Genomic DNA, 20,577 nt, shown 5'->3' with positions numbered 1-20,577 from the left:
GTTCCGCTTGTGGCAGTGTTCTATGCATTTTGACCCATCTACTGAATGGCAATGGGAATGGAGCGTGGTTGAATCACAACTTAACAAACAGACTTTTCAGTTTTGCAAATGGCTTTTTTTTAATTAATGAAAAAAAATGACATATTTTACAAAAGCACATTGATTTGTAAACACCAACACACATGTCACTGTAACTTGTGTTGGTTTTGACATAGAATGAATCAATCAACCAATCAGTGTGAGCGGAGGCTCAGTTTACCCATAATCCCTTTGGGCATCTGTGTGTGTTAATGTTCAAAACTTCCAAATGAGTGCATTATTTTGAAATTAAAAGATATGTGTTATATTTTCACTTTGTACAAATGACATATTTGTCATTAATGTAGTTATTCTATCCAGATTAATTTAAGTTATAAATCAAAACCATAAGTCAAACTTGTTTTCCTTTTCCTCACGGCTGGACCACTGTATGCTCTCAAGTTAAACGTTGCTTCCCTACAGCAGTGGGCAGAGTGCACGAAGACAGAAGCGCTGACTCCTTGGTCATGTTTGGGTTTGTGATCGTCTTTGATTCTATCAGAAGCATTGGTGGTGTTTAAGCTCAAAATCTGCTTGTCAGTGGCTGAGAGTATACCGGAGACAATACTGAAAGTTATCAGTTAGCGGTTAGCTGTAGCTTCCGATAATTTTTTTAGTGGTATATCGATTTAGCATTATAAACGATAACTTTTCAGTTAGCTGATTAGTGGTAATCAAAGCTAACTTTTTGGTTAGCTGTGCCCACCACTGCATCTGACAGATGTTCATATAATGTTTTGGGACCTTTACTTTGTTTGCTGGGTAGGAACCTTATTTTTGTATAATGTTCTGGGGATGCTTTTGAGACTTTTGCATAGTATGAACGCTTAAGTTATTATTATTATAATCATTGTGTTGTAATTTTAAAGTTGTAGTAATTGCAATTTTAAAGTTATAGCATCTTTTCCGGATGCCCCCTGGACGCCTCGCTGGAGAGATGTTCCGGGCACATCCCACTGGGAGGAGGCCCCGGGGAAGACCCAGGACACGCTGGAGGGACTACATCTCTCGGCTGGCTTGGGAACGCCTTGGGGTTCCCCCGGAGGAGCTGGAGGAGGTGTGTGTGGATCGGGAGGTCTGGGCGGCTTTGCTTGAGCTGCTGCCCCCGCGACCCAACTCCGGATAAAGCGGAAGAAAATGGATGGATGGATGGAAGTTATAGCATAGATAGGAAGATGTCACTGAACAATAAGCTAAATTTATTATTTGATGATTTTAGATGATAATATAATACAATGAACTTTGTTTGTGATAAAATTCAGAGAATGGTATATGTATGCAGGAGTGGTGGCCAAGTGGATAGTGTGCTTGGCTTCAGTGCTGAAGATTTAAATTTCACCCCGCCACATGTCTCCATGTAATGTGGAGTTGCGTCAGGAAGGGCTTCTGGTGTAGAACATGTGCCAAATCAACATGCAGCCCAACACTGGATCTGCTGTGGTGACCCTAATGAAAACAAGGGAGCAGCTGAAAGGAACTTACTTTACCTTTATATAGTCCAAGCACAAATGTTCTGAGAATATTTGGCCTAACGTTCACAAAACGTTTCTGCTAACATTACTATCAAACATTCTGGGAACCATAAAGAAACTTTCCTTGAAAAAGTTCAGAGAACTTTACAGCCGACGTTCTGATAACATTTGACAAACGTTATCAGAACTTTACAGCTAATGTTTTGATAACATTTGACAAACGTTATCAGAACTTTACAGCCGACGTTCTGATAACATTTGACAAACGTTATCAGAACTTTACAGCTAATGTTTTGCTAACATTTGACAAACGTTATCAGAACTTTACAGCTAATGTTTTGATAACATTTGACAAACGTTATCAGAACTTTACAGCTAATGTTTTGCTAACATTTGACAAACGTTATCAGAACTTTACAGCTAATGTTTTGATAACATTTGACAAACGTTATCAGAACGTTACAGCTAATGTTTTGATAACATTTGACAAACGTTATCAGAACTTTACAGCTAATGTTTTGATAACATTTGACAAATGTTATCAGAACTTTACAGCTAATGTTTTGATAACATTTGACAAACGTTATCAGAACTTTACAGCTAACTTTCTGATAACATGTGACAAACATTTTTATAACATTTTGGGAATTTTAATTTGTTAGATGGGCAGTTCTCTCGCTCTTGTCTATCTCACGTGAGTATTAGTGTCACCTGTGTGGACTCCATTTAAACAGCCGCTCAGGGTGACTGGCCTTTGTTAATTATAAGTTTCCTGGTTGATTGTACACATCACTTAAAATATCTGTTCTTGTTCCTGTTGCTTTTGTTTTCCTGGTTGCTTGATTTTGTCTTTGTCTTGCCTGATTTGTTGGTTTATGATATCTTGGTTCTGACCTGTTTTCTGGAGGTCAGAGGATGAGCTTGTAGATTTTCTATGAATTTTAATTACAAGTTGCTCTGTCAGTCAGGACCAGTGGCTCGAGTTCTATGCTGATGGCTTACACTTGTGAAATGTTGATAACATGGCGACGAAAAAAGGATTTGGGTTGGGGGCGCTGCAGCAGGATATCCTGCTAAACTGCCACAAACATGTATAAAGGCTTCACACAATATTTAAATGGCACAGAATTTGCTGTACTTCATTTAAACCACCTAGTCTGGCAGGGCACAGACCTGCATTATCAGGTTGCAGTTTATTTTAGCTTAATCTTTAGCTACTTCTAAAGATCTGATCAGCTAGATAAGTGTATGGCTGTGGATCAGTCCGTGCATATATGTAGGTAACAGAGAAATGATCTTTTTTTTAATCATACAGCATCATTAAATAATTAACACCTTTTACTGGATTTACTACTGGGAAAGAGCTCACGTGGTAAAAAAAAATACAATGAAACAAAAACATTTCAAAGACTGAAACAAGTCACGTGACTGGTTTTGGGTCAGAACTGACATTTCTGTTCTGCACATTTTTCAAAACTCACAGAGCTCTGAGCGTCTTTGATTATAACAAGAAAAAAACGTTCAACAGCAGGTGTGCAGCGAGTGAGTCAAATAAATAAGTGCACAGTGCATGACATACGTATGCCTCCAGACACAGGGAGAAGAAGCTCACCTGCAGAAAGAATAAATAATTAAAAACCTCAGCACTTTACCCCTGCTGGAGATAAAAACGTGTCTAGTGCACGTCACATACCCACAGACTTTCACAAAAAACAAAAAAAAAAAAAACAACAAACTACAGAAATCTGCACAGTCAAAAAATGATCCTATATATATATATATATATATATATATATATATATTCCAGCCTGACTGGAAATTCACTAAGGGCCCTTGGACAAGGTCTCTAATCCCCTATTGCTCCTGTTGTGTAGTGAGCGCCTTGTATGGTAGCACCCTCACATTAAGGTGAATGTGAGGCATTATTGTAAAGTGCTTTGAGCATCTGATGCAGATGAAAAAGCGCTATATAAGGGTGATTCTTTAACTACGGGCACTATTGGCCTTGTAAATGTAATTTCCACCACACCTTTGCCTTACAATATAAAGCGCCTTGGGGCAACTGTTTGTTGTGATTTGGCGCTATATACATGTGCTCTGATGTCACTGTTTATCTCCATAGAAACTACCCAATCAATCTTTCATACAAACTGTTTAGGGACATTACAGTGTTGTGGTGGAAATTACGGCAATAGAGTGGGACAACTACATTTTGTTTAAAAAAAATCACAACAGTTGTATGACATTGAATACCCCAATTATGTTTTGATTATTTTACTGATATTTTATTCAGAGATATTTTAAAACATTAGAAAAAACGTTTCTTTACCATTCATTTTTATCATTGAAGATCAAAAGTCTGGGTGTGGGACAAGCACAAAAAGGCAATATTTGCATATAATGATGCTGAAAAAAGGTGAAACACACTTTCATTGTAAAGATAACTATAAAAGTGTGAAAATTCCCCTTTTTTCTGTTTTTCATACAATATGATCAAAGGACATAATAAGTGCCCGTAGTCTAAGAATCACCCATAAATGCAGTCCATTTACCAAACATTTTTTGTGTGGCTAACAACAGGAAAACAATTTTAAACACCCCGACTTCCCACAGCTATGGTTGAGATATAAGATGGACCTAAAAAGTCCAGTGTGCACAGAGAGATCTGCTCACAGCATCATGCCACCCTACAGCTCTGAAGACTTTTACTGGAGTAAAAGTTGGCAGATCTTCCCAAAAGTGAAGAGGATAGACTCTGGCTATTCATTCACTAGGTTTTTTTTTTTAATAGGGTACATACCTGGGCTTGTCTAAAGCCAAGAACTAAACAATGAAGTATATTAAAACTTGGCACTGACAGATGAAATACCAGAACCTCAGAGGGTTTTTGACTTTCCTGAAGGTTTCTGTCAGTTTCAGCCCACTGACTCCTGCTTAAATCACTCTTATTCTTTTTGTTCACTGCACGGTCAACAAGCTCTTACATTTTTATTTTAATGCAAAGTGAAGCTCTGTGGAGGGAGCACGCAGTCTGAATTTGAGTCTGCGGGAAACAGACACCATCCATCGTCATGGCGCCAATGATCCAGCGTCTTAACAAGTGAGGCTAAAGCCAGTGCAGCGACGGATCCTCTGCAGGATTCCATTTCCTAAAAGGTCATGACAAGTCAATTTGACAATCATGAAAGGTAGCACTAACGAGCGCAAGGTCAAGACAAAGAGAACCCCAGAGTGCAGCGAGCTAACGGGGAATGATCCAACCTAGACTGGAGACACGACAGGACAGAGACACGACGACAGCAAAATCAGCAGGAAGGTGTTGCATTCACTGACACCACCATTTCATCATGTGTAACAAAATTACACAATCCCACGCTTCCTTGTTTGTAATTTTGAGGATATAAAATGAGAATCCCCAAAGTGCAATTAAAAAGTTTCATCCTCTCACTGAATGCTGCAAACTGTGGTCACAATACAACATGACATGTTGAAAGGGACAAGAGGACAGAACAGTCCACATCTCCACAATTTAAAATTTTGTACTTGCTTCAGAATAAAAGCTGTCATGCACAAACCCAAGACAGAAAAGTGATGACTGCGTTTCACATGATGTTATGCCAGCAAAATGAACAAGCTCCACACTCATCCACGCAGACGTTCTCACAGGGGACAAAGGGGGTGTGGGGTGGGGGGTGCAGCACAGCGAAAATTGTACCAGAGGACTCAGATCTTTAAGTCGTCACTTAGAACTGGTTAAGTAACATCAGCTTTAATATCTAAATGAAGCAGATGTTTCCATTAGTCCTCAGCTCTTAACAACTTAATGGTTCTTGTTGTATTAAAATGATCAACTTTAACTTGCCTTCTGAGTCCTTCTGGTAGAGATGAACTTGGAGTGCACTGTCCCCATCCATACTGAAGATCAGCACAGACTATCTGTCTCCGGTGTTCACAGACAGCTTCAACACCTGGCTAGAGACATGACCACACCATCATCTTCATCCCCCAAAAAACAAAGACCCACAGGACTTCATGACTACAGACCCAATGCCCTGACCTCTGTGGTGATGAAGACCTTCGAGCGCTCTATCAGCTTGGCATGCCTGACTCCACCTGCAGGTGGATCACTGACTTCCTGTAACAGGAGGCAGCATGTGAATCTGGGAGGACACGTATCCGACACACGGTCCATCAGCACCGGATCCCCCCAAGGCTACATTCTTTTTCTCAACTTCTTCTCCCTGTATGCCAACAGCTGCACCTCCAGTCACCAGTCTGTGAAGCTCCTGAAGTTTGCAGATGATACAACCCTCACTGGACTCATCTCTGATGTGGGCGACCACCTGGTGTCCTGGTGCAGATAGAACAATCTGAAGCTCAACACCCTCAGGACACTGGAGATGGTTATTGACTTCAGAAGGTACCCAATCCTGGCTGCCCCATCACCCTGTGTGACTCCCCAGTCACCATTGTGGAGTCCTTCTGCTACCTGGGGATCACCATCACCCTGGACCTCAAGTGGGAGCTGAATGTCAGCTCCCTCATCAAGAGAGCACAGCAGAGGATGTACTTTCTGCGGCAACTGAGGAAGTTCAACCTGCCCAAAACAATGATGTGAACATCTACACTGCCAACATTGAGTCTATTCTCACCGCTTCCATCACCATCTGGCACTCTGCTGTCACTGCTAAGGACAGAAGCAGAATGCAGTGTAACATCCATGCAGTATAGAAGGTGATCCACTGTCTGCCATCCCTACAGGACCTGTATGCCTCCACGGCCTTGAGGCGAGCAGGGAAAATTGTGGCTGATCCCTCTCACCCAGGACACAAACTTGTTGTCGCCCTCCCGTCTGGCAGGAGGCTGAGGTCCATCAGGACCAAAACCTCACAACATGAAAACAGCTTCTTTCCATCCTCAGTTGGCCTCATAAATAATGCCAGAGACCCCCATTTACTCTGCCTCCCTCCCCCACTACCATAAAACACAGATTTGGTCACCCCTGCACTGAACTGTACTGCACATCTGTAATCCGCCCACCTGTTTTTGCACCCTGTCCCATTCCATTATGGTTTATTTAAGTGAATACAGTTCTGTTCTTGTATACTTGTATTTTTGTATTTTGCATTTACTTTGTATTACTATTTTAGATAACTTTGTAAATGCCTAGCCCACCTCCTTATCTCTATTTTTGCACCTACTATTCTTGTATGACTTTATTTTACTTCGTGTTTTACTTCTTGTTTATTTTTATGCACCAGTAACACCAGATCAAATTCCTTGTATGTGCAAACTTACTTGGCAGTGAATTGGATTCTGATTCTGATTTGATTTTGATTCTGATCTCAAACATTTTCTTTTGTGACCCCCACTAGTTTTACTGAATAAACAACCAGAAATTTGTTACAGCACAAAAGCAGGACTCATTGTAATGAAAGTGGAACAAATTATTGCAAATGCATCCCAAAAAAATCTAAGCTGTAAATTATCCCATGGTTTGGCACACATATGAACCTCATATTGAAATATGTAATGCAGATTGTCTGTCACAGCTTAGTGTTTTTTAGGGATGGGTATTGATAAGATTTTATCAATATCGATTCCGATTATCAATCCAATTCCTTATCGATACCTCTTGTGAATTTTCTGTGTACTAAAAGTAGGCTTTACAGGTTTTCTGTCAGTAACATTTTATTCAGTCTTAAAGTAAATTAATATGATATTGGTCACTGGATCCTTAAACTTTCGACATAATAAACTCTACATGGTGGATTCTTGATCTCTGGACATAAATAGAAATAAACAAAATCTGTAGTTTTTGTCAAAATCATTTCCTTTCAGACATTATTGGCATGAATGTCTTTCCATACATCTGAGCTGAGCTCTTGCAGCTGACTGTGCTGCACGTCAGGTTGTAATTCATAAAGAATGCAGGATGTCTCATTTTGGGAGAAAAAAGTTTTAGTCAATTGAAGTTTATTGTCTGTATTACAGCGTTTGTAAAGAGGTGCCATTTTATTTAAAGTGGCAATTCATTTTGAAGTTATTAATTCTGAATGGACTCTGTCTCCGCACAGAGCCGCGCAGCGTTTGGAGCTGTGCCAATGGAACGGAGGACGATTCTTCTTTCTTGACTGCAACAAGACAAGAGTCCCAGTTAGTGACTTTAATCCACACAAAAGCGACTCACGATTGACATATTTTAATGGCTTTGAGAGGGGTTAAGAAGCGGACTTGCCACTCTCCTGAAGAGCAGTGAATCAAAGAACCAACGAGCCAGGGGATTGAAGCATTGCTTCATTGGTTCATGCTTCATACTGGAGTCGTGCTGCAGAAATGGCTGATTACAGATCAGCTGCAGGGTTTGTAATCAACGTAGAGGAATAATCATTTTCTCGACAAACACCGTCAAAAACAACAGCCACTCTGAAGAAACAATAAGGAAATCGTTAAGTAAAAAGACTATTGATATCGGTGGATCAAATCATTTTTTAACGATACCCGAAAAGAACCGGTTCTTGATACCCAACCCTAGTGTTTTTAAAGTTATACTTGTAATGAAATCAAAGCAAGTGTGTGTGTTTTCACGTGAATGGAGCATGTTAAAAGCAGACAGACTCTGCCGCCTTGTGCTTGGCTCGAGGCAGCCTGGTCACGAGCCTGGTGTAGGCTCGATGCATGTCTGTGTCACAGCACAGAAAGAATCACTTCAAAATATCAGGAGCTGAAGGCAGAGAGGCGTATTTTCCCTGTGCCATCCTGAGTTCACTGAGCCAAGCTTGGGAGGGGCTGAGGTGACTGGGAGCACAAGTTCTATTTATCTCACACAAAACTGACGCAGACCGCGATCCTATCAGAACTGTGAGTTTTGTAGTGTTTCACCCTGACTTGTTTCTTTCAGTTCTTCTAACAAACTGGCAGACTTCTGCTTCTCTTATTATAATTTACAAGCGCCTCATTCAGGGAACAACCTGGCAAAAATATAATCCAGGATTTATTGGCTCACATACAAAAGGGGCAGATTGAAAGGGAATGAGATGACTGAACTGGCATTTATTCCACAGAGAGTCGTTTGTGCTCCTCTGATACTATCTCCATCACTTTGAGCTGCACGCCACACCTTGGGTGCTTCTCACAAAAGAATATCATCCACTAGCAGGGACCGTGAATAAGCTTTCCGTTTCTTTTGTGAAGAAAGACTTTCCTTTTGATTCATCTCACCTGTTTAAAAAAATTCTGTCATTGTCAAAGTGCGCCATCACAGTGAAAGCCTCCATACTCTATTTAATAATTGTCAAAGAATAAAAAGTAGCCAAATTAATTCAAAAATGACCTGCCTTACATTTAGGAAAACTGAGGTTCTATTGAGGGAAAAAAAAGGGGGAAAGGTTTTTTTTTAATCAATATACTCTATGCTACTCAGCAACTCTGCTCACTTCAAAGCACAATGTGCTTCAAAGTTTTCTGAAAAATGTGAGTGCACTATAATCAAATACACCTAATGGATGGAAAAGGTCGACTGTCGGGTCCTCGCTGACAAAGGAACAGAGTGATAATGGGAGAAATGTTGTACCGTACTTACAGAGGAGGACAGCACCGCCGGAAAAAAGGAGAAAGAGGGGAAAAAACATCTTACAAGGTTGGAATTACCAGAGTACGACACTCTGACAAGCACAGAAAGACCCTTGAGTGGGTGTTTAGGTACTTCAGGTCTGATCAGAACCTCCATTAGTACAGAAATAATCTGCAAATGGAGCTCAGAAGCTGCATGAACAGAAGATCGAAGACTGAGTGCTAAAACAACAGGTCGGCCCGACCACAATCAAAGAAACGAGCTTCCAATCTGCCATATAGAAAAAACAAGAAGCACTTAACACTCAGGTAATTTTGACACAATTACACACGGTGACAAAGGTTAGTATTTCAATTAGCAGCTGTAAATGAAGTCCATCAACACAGCGATCGGTTAAAGATTTGCAGGCTTCAAGTGTGAGAGCACACACACTGCTGTTGGCGCTTCACTGCATTCACTGCACCATGGAACTGTCACAGGTCCTGGATGACAACCACCCAGGAAGACAACCGATTCATCCCCACCTCTTAAAAATCACCATCTATCTGCTGTAGCAAGAGGAAATGTGGGGATGTCCTTGGCCTTCTCCAGCCACTGGGGTCCTCAACACTGACGCACTGACATATAAAGAAATGGACCACGTGGCCTAAATACTCTCACCACATTCAGCCATGTTTGTGCAATGTCTGCAAAAAAAGATAGGCAAAAATAATGTGTATAACGCATTGATCAGGATCAGAAGACTTTATTAATCCTGAAGGAAATTGCTTATGTTGCAAATGTACAGAAGAAAATGCAGCCCAAACTGCTCAGGACATGTTGTATTCTCCGTGGACATGAAGGACGTGGTCGAACTTTTGACATGTTCAACAAATACACAGCAAGGACATGGTCAAATCAGGGTGCAATGAGAATTTAATAAGGATGTAGAAATGACTGCATTGATTTATTAAGGCTCGTATTTACTGACAGGTGTGTAGCAGTGTGATGTGGACAGTCTCTCCCAGGAACCATCTGTGTGCTGCTTTGTGAATGAAATATGCTGTTTGCTGTCCGGGGTGATGAAATACAGCCAAAAACAAATAAACAAACAACCCTTCCTCCTCATACAAATCAAGATTCTCTTGAAAGCATGTACCCATATGTTCGTGTGGAGCATATGTGAGTGTGTTTATAAGGGCCCTGTCACACTAGAGCATGAATCCTGCACAAATTGACGTTCAAACAACATTTGTGCAGTTTGAGCTGCATTCGTACACAGCTGTATGAATGTCTGCCCCGTATGAATACAGCTCGAATTCTGTTTGTTTTTCCAGTTGGTGTGATTCGTACGGTATTCGTGCTCTAGTGTGACGGAGCCCTAATCGAGACAGGCACATTGGCAGGAGGGCTGTTTTCCTTAAGCCCCTTTCACACACAAGGCCTGCTTCAAGTTGCATATACCACGTATCTAATAACGCAGGAATGCCTGCGTCAGTTGCGCACAACGGGGGGTAAGCTTGAGGAGGTGAGAATGCTGAGGAGCTGTAGCCAGACTGTAAAATGAGCAGGTGTGCGCTCTGATTTCTATTCTCGTTTAGATTTCTTCTTGTGAAGCGCTGCAGTCATGCGCTCTGACTTCTGTTAAAAGTTTGTCATTCTTCCTGTGACCGCAGAGCTGCAGCCGGCGTTATCGCATTCATGCGCATGTGAACAGTCTGTGAGTGGACATGGACATGTCCTGTCTCTGGCAGTAAATCTGTGAGCAGGACCTATGGACTTTATTGAGCACAACTGTGGGAGAACTTGAGGACGTGAGCGCGAGGAGCTGCAGCCAGGCTGTAATGAGCTTTTTTTCTTTTAATTGTTCACATGTGCTCTTTGAGCCGGATAGTTTTTAAAAGTTCGACACCAATCCTGCATCATTTATAGCTCGGCAACAATGGAGCACAGTAGTTAATTGGCGCCAGGTAATGTTATATTGTATGGGTGTGGCATCCAGTCACGTTAAGTACCGTTAAGCTGCCTCAACTTGTGAGAAAACTACTTCCTTTCTGTGTCCTGTGCTCAGTGCAGGAAAAATTAACCATGTTTATTTTTTGGCATCCATTTTACTTTGCCCATTGCATCCTTCACGGTATTGTGGCATTAGGTTGCATCAGCTTGGCATTGGCACAACACCGCATGACGCAACTCCAAGCAGGCCCGGTGTGAAAGGGGCTTTAATGTGGACACAAGAAAACTTGCAGAAACCACCATGCCTAGTGCAGTATTGATAAGAGCAGGATGGACACAGTGAGAATGTGGCATGCAGGTGTGCAATGTGATTGTTTGTGGTAAGAACATTTGTAAGAATGAATTGTACATGTTCAGTGTTAAGAGATTAGTGGGATGGTGTTAAACGCTATGAGAACATTTCAGAGATGTCATCAGGACAAAGTATAGACCAAAAATAGCATATTTTTCCATTTTGATCACAGCCCCACAGCAATTATCAAATTTTTCAGGATGCTGTGGGTTCTTCATGGTCTTTGACTGAGTTGACACAGTCATTCCAGCGGAACCCAAGGATCCTCCAAAAGAGTTGTCAGTCATCCAAATATAAGACGTCTAAGTTTAGTCTTCAAGAAGTGTCACTGAAGTCATAGCCTCTGTTCCATCATTCTTTGAAGTTCCTTTTACACTCTGCAGGAAATTGTAGCTCACTTCACATATTTATCAAGAGGAGCACATCTCATGATGCTTCTTGTTACAGACAAGAAGGCTCAAGGATCTAAACACTTCCCCAGAGTAAAAGGTAAAAAATGATCCCCTACTGTTGACTTGAATGACCCAGTTTGTTTTATAACAGAGGTACTCACACTCTGAAGGGTATGGAATGGACTTTGTGTGTGACTTTAGTTTAGACAGAAGAAACTGCTTAGATAAGTCTTGGAGGACAAACAGGATGTCCACTCACTCAGTCACTCAACCACTTATCCAGAACAAGATGTCCAGTTGCTTTCAATTAAACTGATATAAATCAGAGTTGTTTTTTAAAGAAACAGCTAAAGCCTCTTTTGCACATGCACTCCCACCTTAAACTTGTCTAGACATGACCTAGAAGAGGTATACGTGAGAATGTAAATGTCCAAATCAGCTGAACCAGACATTAAGTGGACTTTACAATGCCGGCTCCCCAGGACAAAATCTGTATGGTATAATTACATCCACCTCTATGAACAATGTTAAGAGCAGGTTTTGTCTGTAATTCCTCAAATTTTTAAGGGACCTGAAGTAGTTGGATAGTTGGCTGCTTCACACCCACGTGTGTCCTAATCCTTCATTATTCCATTTAGTCACCAGAGGAAAAAATTGGTTCAGATACACAAAAAAAAGTGTTTGGAGCATGTTTTCCTTGTCGTTTAACCAAGCTACTCCAAAATCTAATCAAATCTACATATCTATCCAAGTAATATTCCCACCAAATTTGATCTATCTCTACTTCTTGGTTGTTGAGATAGTCAAAGAAAGGTGTCTTTTGGATGATTCTTTCCTTGACCTTTGACCAAACTATTCCAAAATCTACTCACCTCAAGATATCTATCCAAGAAATATTCCCACCAAGTTTGAAGGAAACCTGTCCAGCTGTTTCTGAGTTATTTTGTCCGCAAACACACACACACACACACACACACACACACACACACACACACACACACACACACACACACACACACACACACACACACACACACACACACACACACCATTGAAAACAATATCTGCTTATTGCCACTTCGCCGATGCGCAGGCTAAGCTTATGTTACAACTGCAAATAAGGCAAAGTATCAAGGAAAGTTGACTACTTCCAAGCCGGTTCTTGTCAATAAAGCACGATATCTGCAGTGGTGGAGCACATCTAGATGGTACAATAATAATGATCCTGCAGCATGATGGCTCTGAAGCAAACGTTACGGTGTGAGAGTGGCCATATAGTCCACATGGTCCAGTCTGAAGAAAAGGATCTACAGCATGAGCCTGTGATGGTGTCAGTTGTTCAGCGAGCTTGAGTTACACTGTTCAAAGCCAACTTATGCTTCTGCTCTGTTGCATGCAAGAGAATTATCAGCAATAAAAGAAGAAAAACAATGTGAACTCTTTAATATACACCCAGGAGTGATAACATGCTGTGTGAAGCTACCACACAGAAAACAGTTTCTACTCAGGCTTGTGGTGGACGACACTGATGTGCAGCAGCAGAACTGCTCTTTAATCACATGACAGACCCTGATGCATATCAAACGCCGCCTGTCCCTGTGATCTGCGGTGCGGCGCCCCCTCCCTCCACCTCCATAATCCACCTGCAGGCTCCGACTGAAGAACTGTATCAGAGTTCAGATCAGAGGTAATCAAGTCAAAGTGAATTGTAATTCCGGAATAGCCAAACAAGGACAGCAGATGCATTCTCCAGAGAGCGGCGGGATGAACGCAGCTTCCCTACCAAACTGGATAAGTGAGGGTGGACACGGAGGAGACTTTAAGATTAGAAGCACTATCTGCTCCGGGGTGATCTCTTATCGCTCCCACAGCTGTCTGCCTGCAAACGCCACAGGTAGTCAATACCCAGAGATGATATTCATCAAAGAAAAGCCTGCTCGTCTAAACTCTGCTCTGCATTTTACTGACTGACAGGAAAAAGCATTTTGTATAAGAGCAGAAAGTGCTGCAGACTGTCAGTAATTGTGTGCATGAAGTTAAACTGTGCAGCAGATCTTTGAGGTGTAACAGAAATGCAGTTTCACATCTACAAGTCAAACACAGGGCTCCGGGGGCTCTGACCCCCCCCCCCCCACCGCCCAGTACAACAGAGAAACTGTCACAACCTGCACACCTGTCTTTGGTTATTTCCTCTGAATTCCAGCTTCACAACCACGTGCACGTTCACCTTTCATGTATGTCCATAACAGATACACAATGACCCGGTGCAAAGCAGTGCACAATGTAAGTGTCACCACTTGTTTCCACTCCAACCACTTCTCATTTTCACGCCCAGTACCCACGTCCTGTAAATGCCAAGTCCACTTGCTCTCATCTGTGGACCAATAGGCATGCTGGTGCAGGCCTGGTGGGACATGGAGATGAACGGGTGAAGTCAAATTGATTTGGGATTAAGGATTAATCTCAGGCTTTGAGTGCAGAACCCTGTTCTCACCAGAAAAAAAAGTTTGCTATTGAAATACCAATGCACCGGGTTACCAGCAGACACAACTCTTAAAGGGAATAATGGGAAACACTCAGATAATTTCATGTTATACCCAAAACTCACAGGACAAATTGTGATTAAATGCAACCCCTTTACACCTCATAACTTCAAGTGCCATTGGACACACCTGAAATATTCTTGCACCATACACTTTAAACGGTCCGAGAGAGATCATCAAGATTCGGTGCAATGCAAATATTATTTTAAACATAGTTACACTTTAAGACATCTCTCAGCAGAATAGAAAGTCTTGCTCACTGATGTGTACAGATGGCCCTCCCCGTTCATGGCGATGTATAACCCTGTCTTCACGGACTGAATTGCAACGACTCTGAGGCCCACAGGAATAAGGTTGAACAAAGCTGAAAAACACAGATATACAGAGGAACATCACCAAACACGTCAGCATAAAATAACATTTAAATGAGCAGAGTATACACTGAAAAGAAAGTGTCATGTGTCACTTTTATGCATTCCACCACAAAAACCTCACCAAGCAGAGAATACGACATTTTGCCACTGTAAACTCCTCGGACCTGTTACCGTAGGTAACAGCTGTTCTACGTACTGGTGATTAAAGACAGGACTAACCTGGCTGTGATATCAGAGGCGGCTGGACATTAGAGGGCGCTAAGGCACCACCCCCTCAAAATATTGAGAAAATCTACTGCAACATAATTAATAAGTATGATTTGCTCAGTCTGAGTCTGCAAGTGTTTGAGTATGCACTTTAATGTGTTACAACACCTAATTTCAGTGTTTTCATGTCATTCCATTTTGGTTCATGAGAGTGAAACCTATGTCTTATGGGATTCTTAATTCTGCAGGATTCTGATCGGACTCTTACAATTTTTTTATAGGGTTCCTATAGGAATTCTATAGGTTACTAAGAATTTTGTTATAGGGTTCCTGTAGGAATTTTGTAGAATTTTTATAGTGTTCCTACAGGAATTTTATAGGATTGTTATGGTGTTTCTATGGGAATTTTAAAGGCTTCTAAAAATTTCTTATAAGAATTTTATAGGATTCTTAAAATTTTTTTTCTTTTTTTTTGGGGGGGGGGGGGGGTGGTCCGATGGGAATTTTCCAGGTTTTGTTTTATTATAAATTATATGGAATTCATAATTCTATAGGATTCTGATATGATTCTTAGTTTTCTATATAGGGTTTTCTTATAGGGTGCCTTTAGGAATATTTTAGGAATCTTATCCGGTTCCTATAGGAATTTTACAGGCTTTGTTTTTTTTATAAAATTCCTATGGGATTCTGATAGGACTCTTACAATTTTCTTGTAGCATTCCTATAGGAATTCTATAGGTTACTAAGAATTTTCTTATAGGCTTCCTGTAGGAATTTTGTAGTATTCTTATAGTGTTCCTACAGGAATTTAGGAAGGAATATAAGATTGCTATGGTGTTTCTATAGGAATTTATAGGTTTCTAAAATTTTTCTTATACAGTTCCTATAGGACTCTTATAAGATTATTACAGGTTTTTATATAGGGTTCTTATATGAATTTTATAGGATTCTTGGAATTTTTTATGGGGTTCTGATAGAAATTTTACAGGTTTTGTTTTCTTATAAAATTCCTATGGGATTCCTAATGCTATAGGATTCTGATAGGACTCTTACAATTTTCTTGTAGGGTTCCTATAGGAATCATAATCCTGTCAAATTCCTGTAGGAATCAAACAGGATTTTTTTTGAGTCAGGATGACATTTTATGTGCATTCAATTTGACTGTGGGTTCTATGTGGTGAAAAGTTGGGTTAATCCATTTGTGCATTGTTTCACTAAGGCCTTTCAGTCGATCAGATGTGACGTGTGCCACATCTTCTCATGCCGAAAAGATAATATGACACAATGTGGAGAGTCAGGCCCGTGTTGGCACCAAGCACTGGAATCAAATTAAGCAGCCAGCCTGAAGCGCCACAGCAGCAGCACCAGAACAAACTAATAACACTGTTTTCTTCCCACTAAGAACACCACTGCCTCGTCTTGTTTCACTCACAGCAAAAAAAAATAGGAAAAATAATGTGATTCTGCAGCTGTGAGTCAAGGAAACAGTCTGCTAGAAAGGCTAGAAAAGAAGAGAGCTGTTAGCCTGAAGGTTGGAAGGCTGGCAGTTGATTTACTGATCCTTAAGGATAAATCTTGACCAAGTGGACAAAGTGTTTAACCCACTTTTTACGTCAGTGGATTCTAGGCACCTCTGAAGAAAACCAGTCTTCATACATCGGAGAGACCAGGGATGAGAGTCTGACTTCAAATAATGAGCTCAACAGACACATTAGAGCAGGTGGATTTGTGAAAAAGAGCTGGGCTACCAATATAAATGCACGGACCTGGGTTTGACTCCAGGACACACTACCTGAGTCCACCCAGCTTTAACTGGTACCGGCTTTGGCTGGGTGACGTAACCTTTGAAGGACTGATGTCCCCTTCACTTTACGTTAGCGTATCCAGGGAGAAGCAGAGCGAATGATCAAGGCAGCTCACTGAATTAAATCTATTTTCAGCAAATACAAGACGGACAATCCCAAAAAGACCAAGTCCTGACGCTGCATGTGTCTGCTGTGGGAAGCTTCTGCCAGTCACCAAGCCAAGTGGTGGTGATGTTCTTCTTGGCTGTCAGTCAGCTCAGGTTGAAGAGCTTTCCAGCCATTTCACGACCGTGGTTCATGCCAGTGAAAGTTAAATATTTAAAGTTTTCCACTTGCAGCAGAGATGAGGATAAACAGGATTATTGAGAGCAACATTCTGTTACTGCTGTGTTCTAGGTTGCAGTGCCGATTCAAGAAAGTCAGCTGGAAAATACCTTTTCACTTACTTTAATTTCATGACATACAGTGAGGGAGAAGCGACATGTCGGCTGAGCTCCTTATTGCATGGAGTATTTCCTTCATCTCCATGATAGAGACTTAACTGTGGCGATGACAGAATGCTTTGATGTGATGGCGCTTCTTTTGTTTTCAAACCATTTCCACATTAAGCTGTTGCTTCCTTCCCTTGGGTCATAGAGCGGTAACGACACTCGATCGCTGCTCTTAGCAGTGTCGCGGGTCATGCACATTTCTTTATTGTCCTTGTTTCTGTTTTCTTCTCCCTCTGTGTTATGTTATCAGCTTAGAGTGAAGCCGTTTCTCTGGTTATGTTGTCTCACAGAGCACTCTACTGGTTTCTCTGTGTTGTATTGTTTCCCATGGAGCACAGTGAAGTTTCTCTTTGGGTTTATTTTAGGTCTGATTTTCTCCTTGGGACTCCTGCGTTCTCCCTCAGTGTGCACTTTTTCCCCTCTGTGATTGTTTTGTGCTTCTCGCTTGTCCTCACCACCATCATTGCTTATTATTCATCTCCTTCACAATTCTAGCTTTTGTTGTTGTTCAGTGTATTTTATGTTTCCTCGTGTACATGTACTTGCGGGTTTTTCTGCTCCGAACTCTCATGTTTGCACATTTCTGTCATCCTTTAAAAGCCGCTTTATTCCATGTGTCACCTGTCAGATCATCGTGGTTCATTCTGCACTGTCACATTCTGCTCATGTTCCTTATGAGTATTCCCAGTGTTCCAGCTATTATTGTTATTGACCTTTTGCTATGATGTTTGACATTTGAGTTTTGCCTAACATCTCAAGGAAATTATACTACCATTGGTAGTAATTCACGGCCTGTTTAACTGGTTAACCCTCCTGCTTAGTCAGAAAGACTGCTGCCAGATGACCTCCCATACAATGTACAAACCTTTAGCCTCGACACCTTGTGCTTCACCTTGTGTTTCACTCTGTATGACCCAAGCCTGTGTCATGATTTTGGCCTGATCACGGCGCTGAGCCCATTTTTCCCCCCTTTCTGTTGTTTTCTTTCTGCCCCAGCTCTGATTTATTAGTTGTTATTTTCATCATGGTTTATTCTGTTGTTTTTCGTTGTCACTTTTCTTGTTACTTTTTTTGTTAGCCATTGTCTAGTTCTGTGCATTCGGTTTGTGGTTTCATTGTTTATCATTTAGCTTTTATATGTTTATTTTGATTGTTCTCATTTCTGTTGTACTTTTATATTGGGTTTTGCTTTCTGTTTATTAGTCAGTCCCTGTTTAGTTTTGCTTTAGTATTGATTTCCTATTATTTCTGGTCAGTTCTCATGTAGTTTCTTTTGTTCTCATGTTCATGCCTGATTCTGGTTCTTGTCATACTTACATTATGTTCTGTGTTACCTCTGTTCATTATTCTGCTATTCCTTGGTTTCTGTTTAGCCCTGTTCAGTTTCCTCATGTCCATCTTATTATGTTCACTCCACGTCCTGCACCTGCCATCATGTCTTCATCCCTCACTTATATCTGATTATGTTCACTTCACTGCACCTGCCCCATGTCTTTGTCTTTGTTTCTGTCTGCTTTGTGTTTTCATTCACTCATGCTCTTGGCACCTGTTCACATATCTTTGTCTATTAAACCACTCCACTTTTTGCACTCCCTTCCTCACCATATTGCCCCATCCATACTCTTTGTTCACCAGCCATGCCCCCTTTCTAGATCCTTCTCCTCACGTGCACCTTGTTAACACCTGCCTATTTAATTTCCTCCCAGCCACTACACATTTGCCAGTTTGTCATTGCTCTTAGCACACATTCCAGCCTTCTTGAATTTAGTCCTGATTTGTCTGCCATGTACCAGTGTCTTGTTCCATGTTTCTTGACCACGCCTTTTGCCTCAGCCCTGATGTCAGTGTTTGCTCGTGCCTCCGACCCCTGCCTGGATATGACTGCGTTTCTGCCTTACTCTGTCTGTATCTCTGCTCCGCTGCCTGACAACCTGTGTACTGAACCTCAGCCTGAAAGTACTTGTACTCCAAAACCTAGTCTAGGAATTTGTATTGTGGGCCCACCCTCTCCGGGTGCCAGGCTCCTGCCCGTATTGACTGCCTGTTCTTGTTTGATTGTAATAAACGGTGTTCAAACCACTCAGTGTTATCATTCCCTGCAAGGAGGTTCACTGACTGGTCCGAGACAAGCAAGTCCTTTTTAAAGAGGACCTCCAGGATTTTTTAACGTGGACCCTATTTTTAGATGTGCTTTGAGTTCAACACTTGGGACAGAAATTCTGAAAATTGGTCCAATACTGAGTTAGAACACTAACACTGTCAAGGATTAAAGAGCTATACAATTGAAGCCTAAGGGGGAACTAAAATCTTCAAATTAACCTGTTCTTGTCATTGCTGAATAGGCAAAACGGTCATTAGATGTGTTTGGCAGCATGGAGAGAATCCCTACAGGTGTAAATGTGACTATTCCCTGTTGTAAGCAGAAGACTCCGCCTCCATCAGCAATCGGCTTGTATGGATTTATCAGAGAACCGTATCATCAAACAGGAAAAAGGCTAAGGTAAGTCGCTGCATATATAATATGTTGGTTTTAAAAGCTTCTGTTCATTTGCTGAAGAGAACATGAACACATATACTTCTCTACAATCCTCTCCATGCCACCAGACACTTAACACATTTTGGCCTATACAGTGAAATGAATTGCTTACTGTCAGGTTTTTAGATTTCCCCACAGGCTTATACTGTGTAGTTATTTTGCCCGTGGCAGTGTTAGCATTCTAAGTCAATACTGGACCAATTATCATTGTTTTGCCCCAAGTGAAACTCAAAAACATCAAAAAGAGTGCTGATGTTAAACATCCAGATTTCCACTTTGCATCCAAGTTTTCAACGATTAACATTAACAGACTAACACGTAAAGTTACTCCTCTGTGTCTACAATGTCAGTTTCTTGATTGGATGCCCAATGTAATGACAGTGCACCGCTAGCGGTTGTTCCCAAGAGGCATTTCCAGTGATGACATTGAAATTAGTGCTCGTGAGACGGGTCGGGATAACACTGAGCTAATTCACAAATAAAAACCACTATCTAATTTTGTTTACTTTTTACATATGCAAAAAACACAGAAATGTGGTGGATCCACATCTGGGTTTCAACAATTCCCTACGATGCTCTGCAGTTATTGGCCTATCTCTACCAACTAATAGATGCTGTGTTGTATTGTGAAACGAATCATTTCACACTCTCTGGTGGACAAGATATAAACTAAGCTGTGTAACAATCAACCCCGGTCGCCCCTACATATACACTCACCAGCCACTTTATTAGGTACACCTTGCTAGTACCGGGTTGGCCCCTTTTTGCCTTCAGAACTGCCTTAATTCTTCATGGCATAGATTCAACAAGGTGGTGGAA

At 41.3% G+C, this 20,577-nt stretch overlaps 1 protein-coding gene across 2 annotated transcripts in view; it reads right to left on the bottom strand.

Moving 5' to 3' along the window:
- Positions 1-20,577, bottom strand: part of fgf14 (fibroblast growth factor 14) — a 280,672-nt gene that overhangs the window by 45,170 nt on the left and 214,925 nt on the right. For both annotated transcript variants that reach the window (XM_034186384.1, XM_034186383.1), the window contains exon 3: positions 14,606-14,709. In XM_034186384.1, coding sequence (XP_034042275.1) covers positions 14,606-14,709 — 104 coding nt within the window. The remainder of the gene's footprint in view (positions 1-14,605; positions 14,710-20,577) is intronic.

This window comes from Thalassophryne amazonica, chromosome 14, assembly GCF_902500255.1.
Source record: "Thalassophryne amazonica chromosome 14, fThaAma1.1, whole genome shotgun sequence".
Taxonomy (NCBI): domain Eukaryota; kingdom Metazoa; phylum Chordata; class Actinopteri; order Batrachoidiformes; family Batrachoididae; genus Thalassophryne; species Thalassophryne amazonica.
The sequence above is the reverse complement of the archived record's forward strand: the minus strand, read 5'-3'. Positions and strand labels throughout refer to the sequence as shown.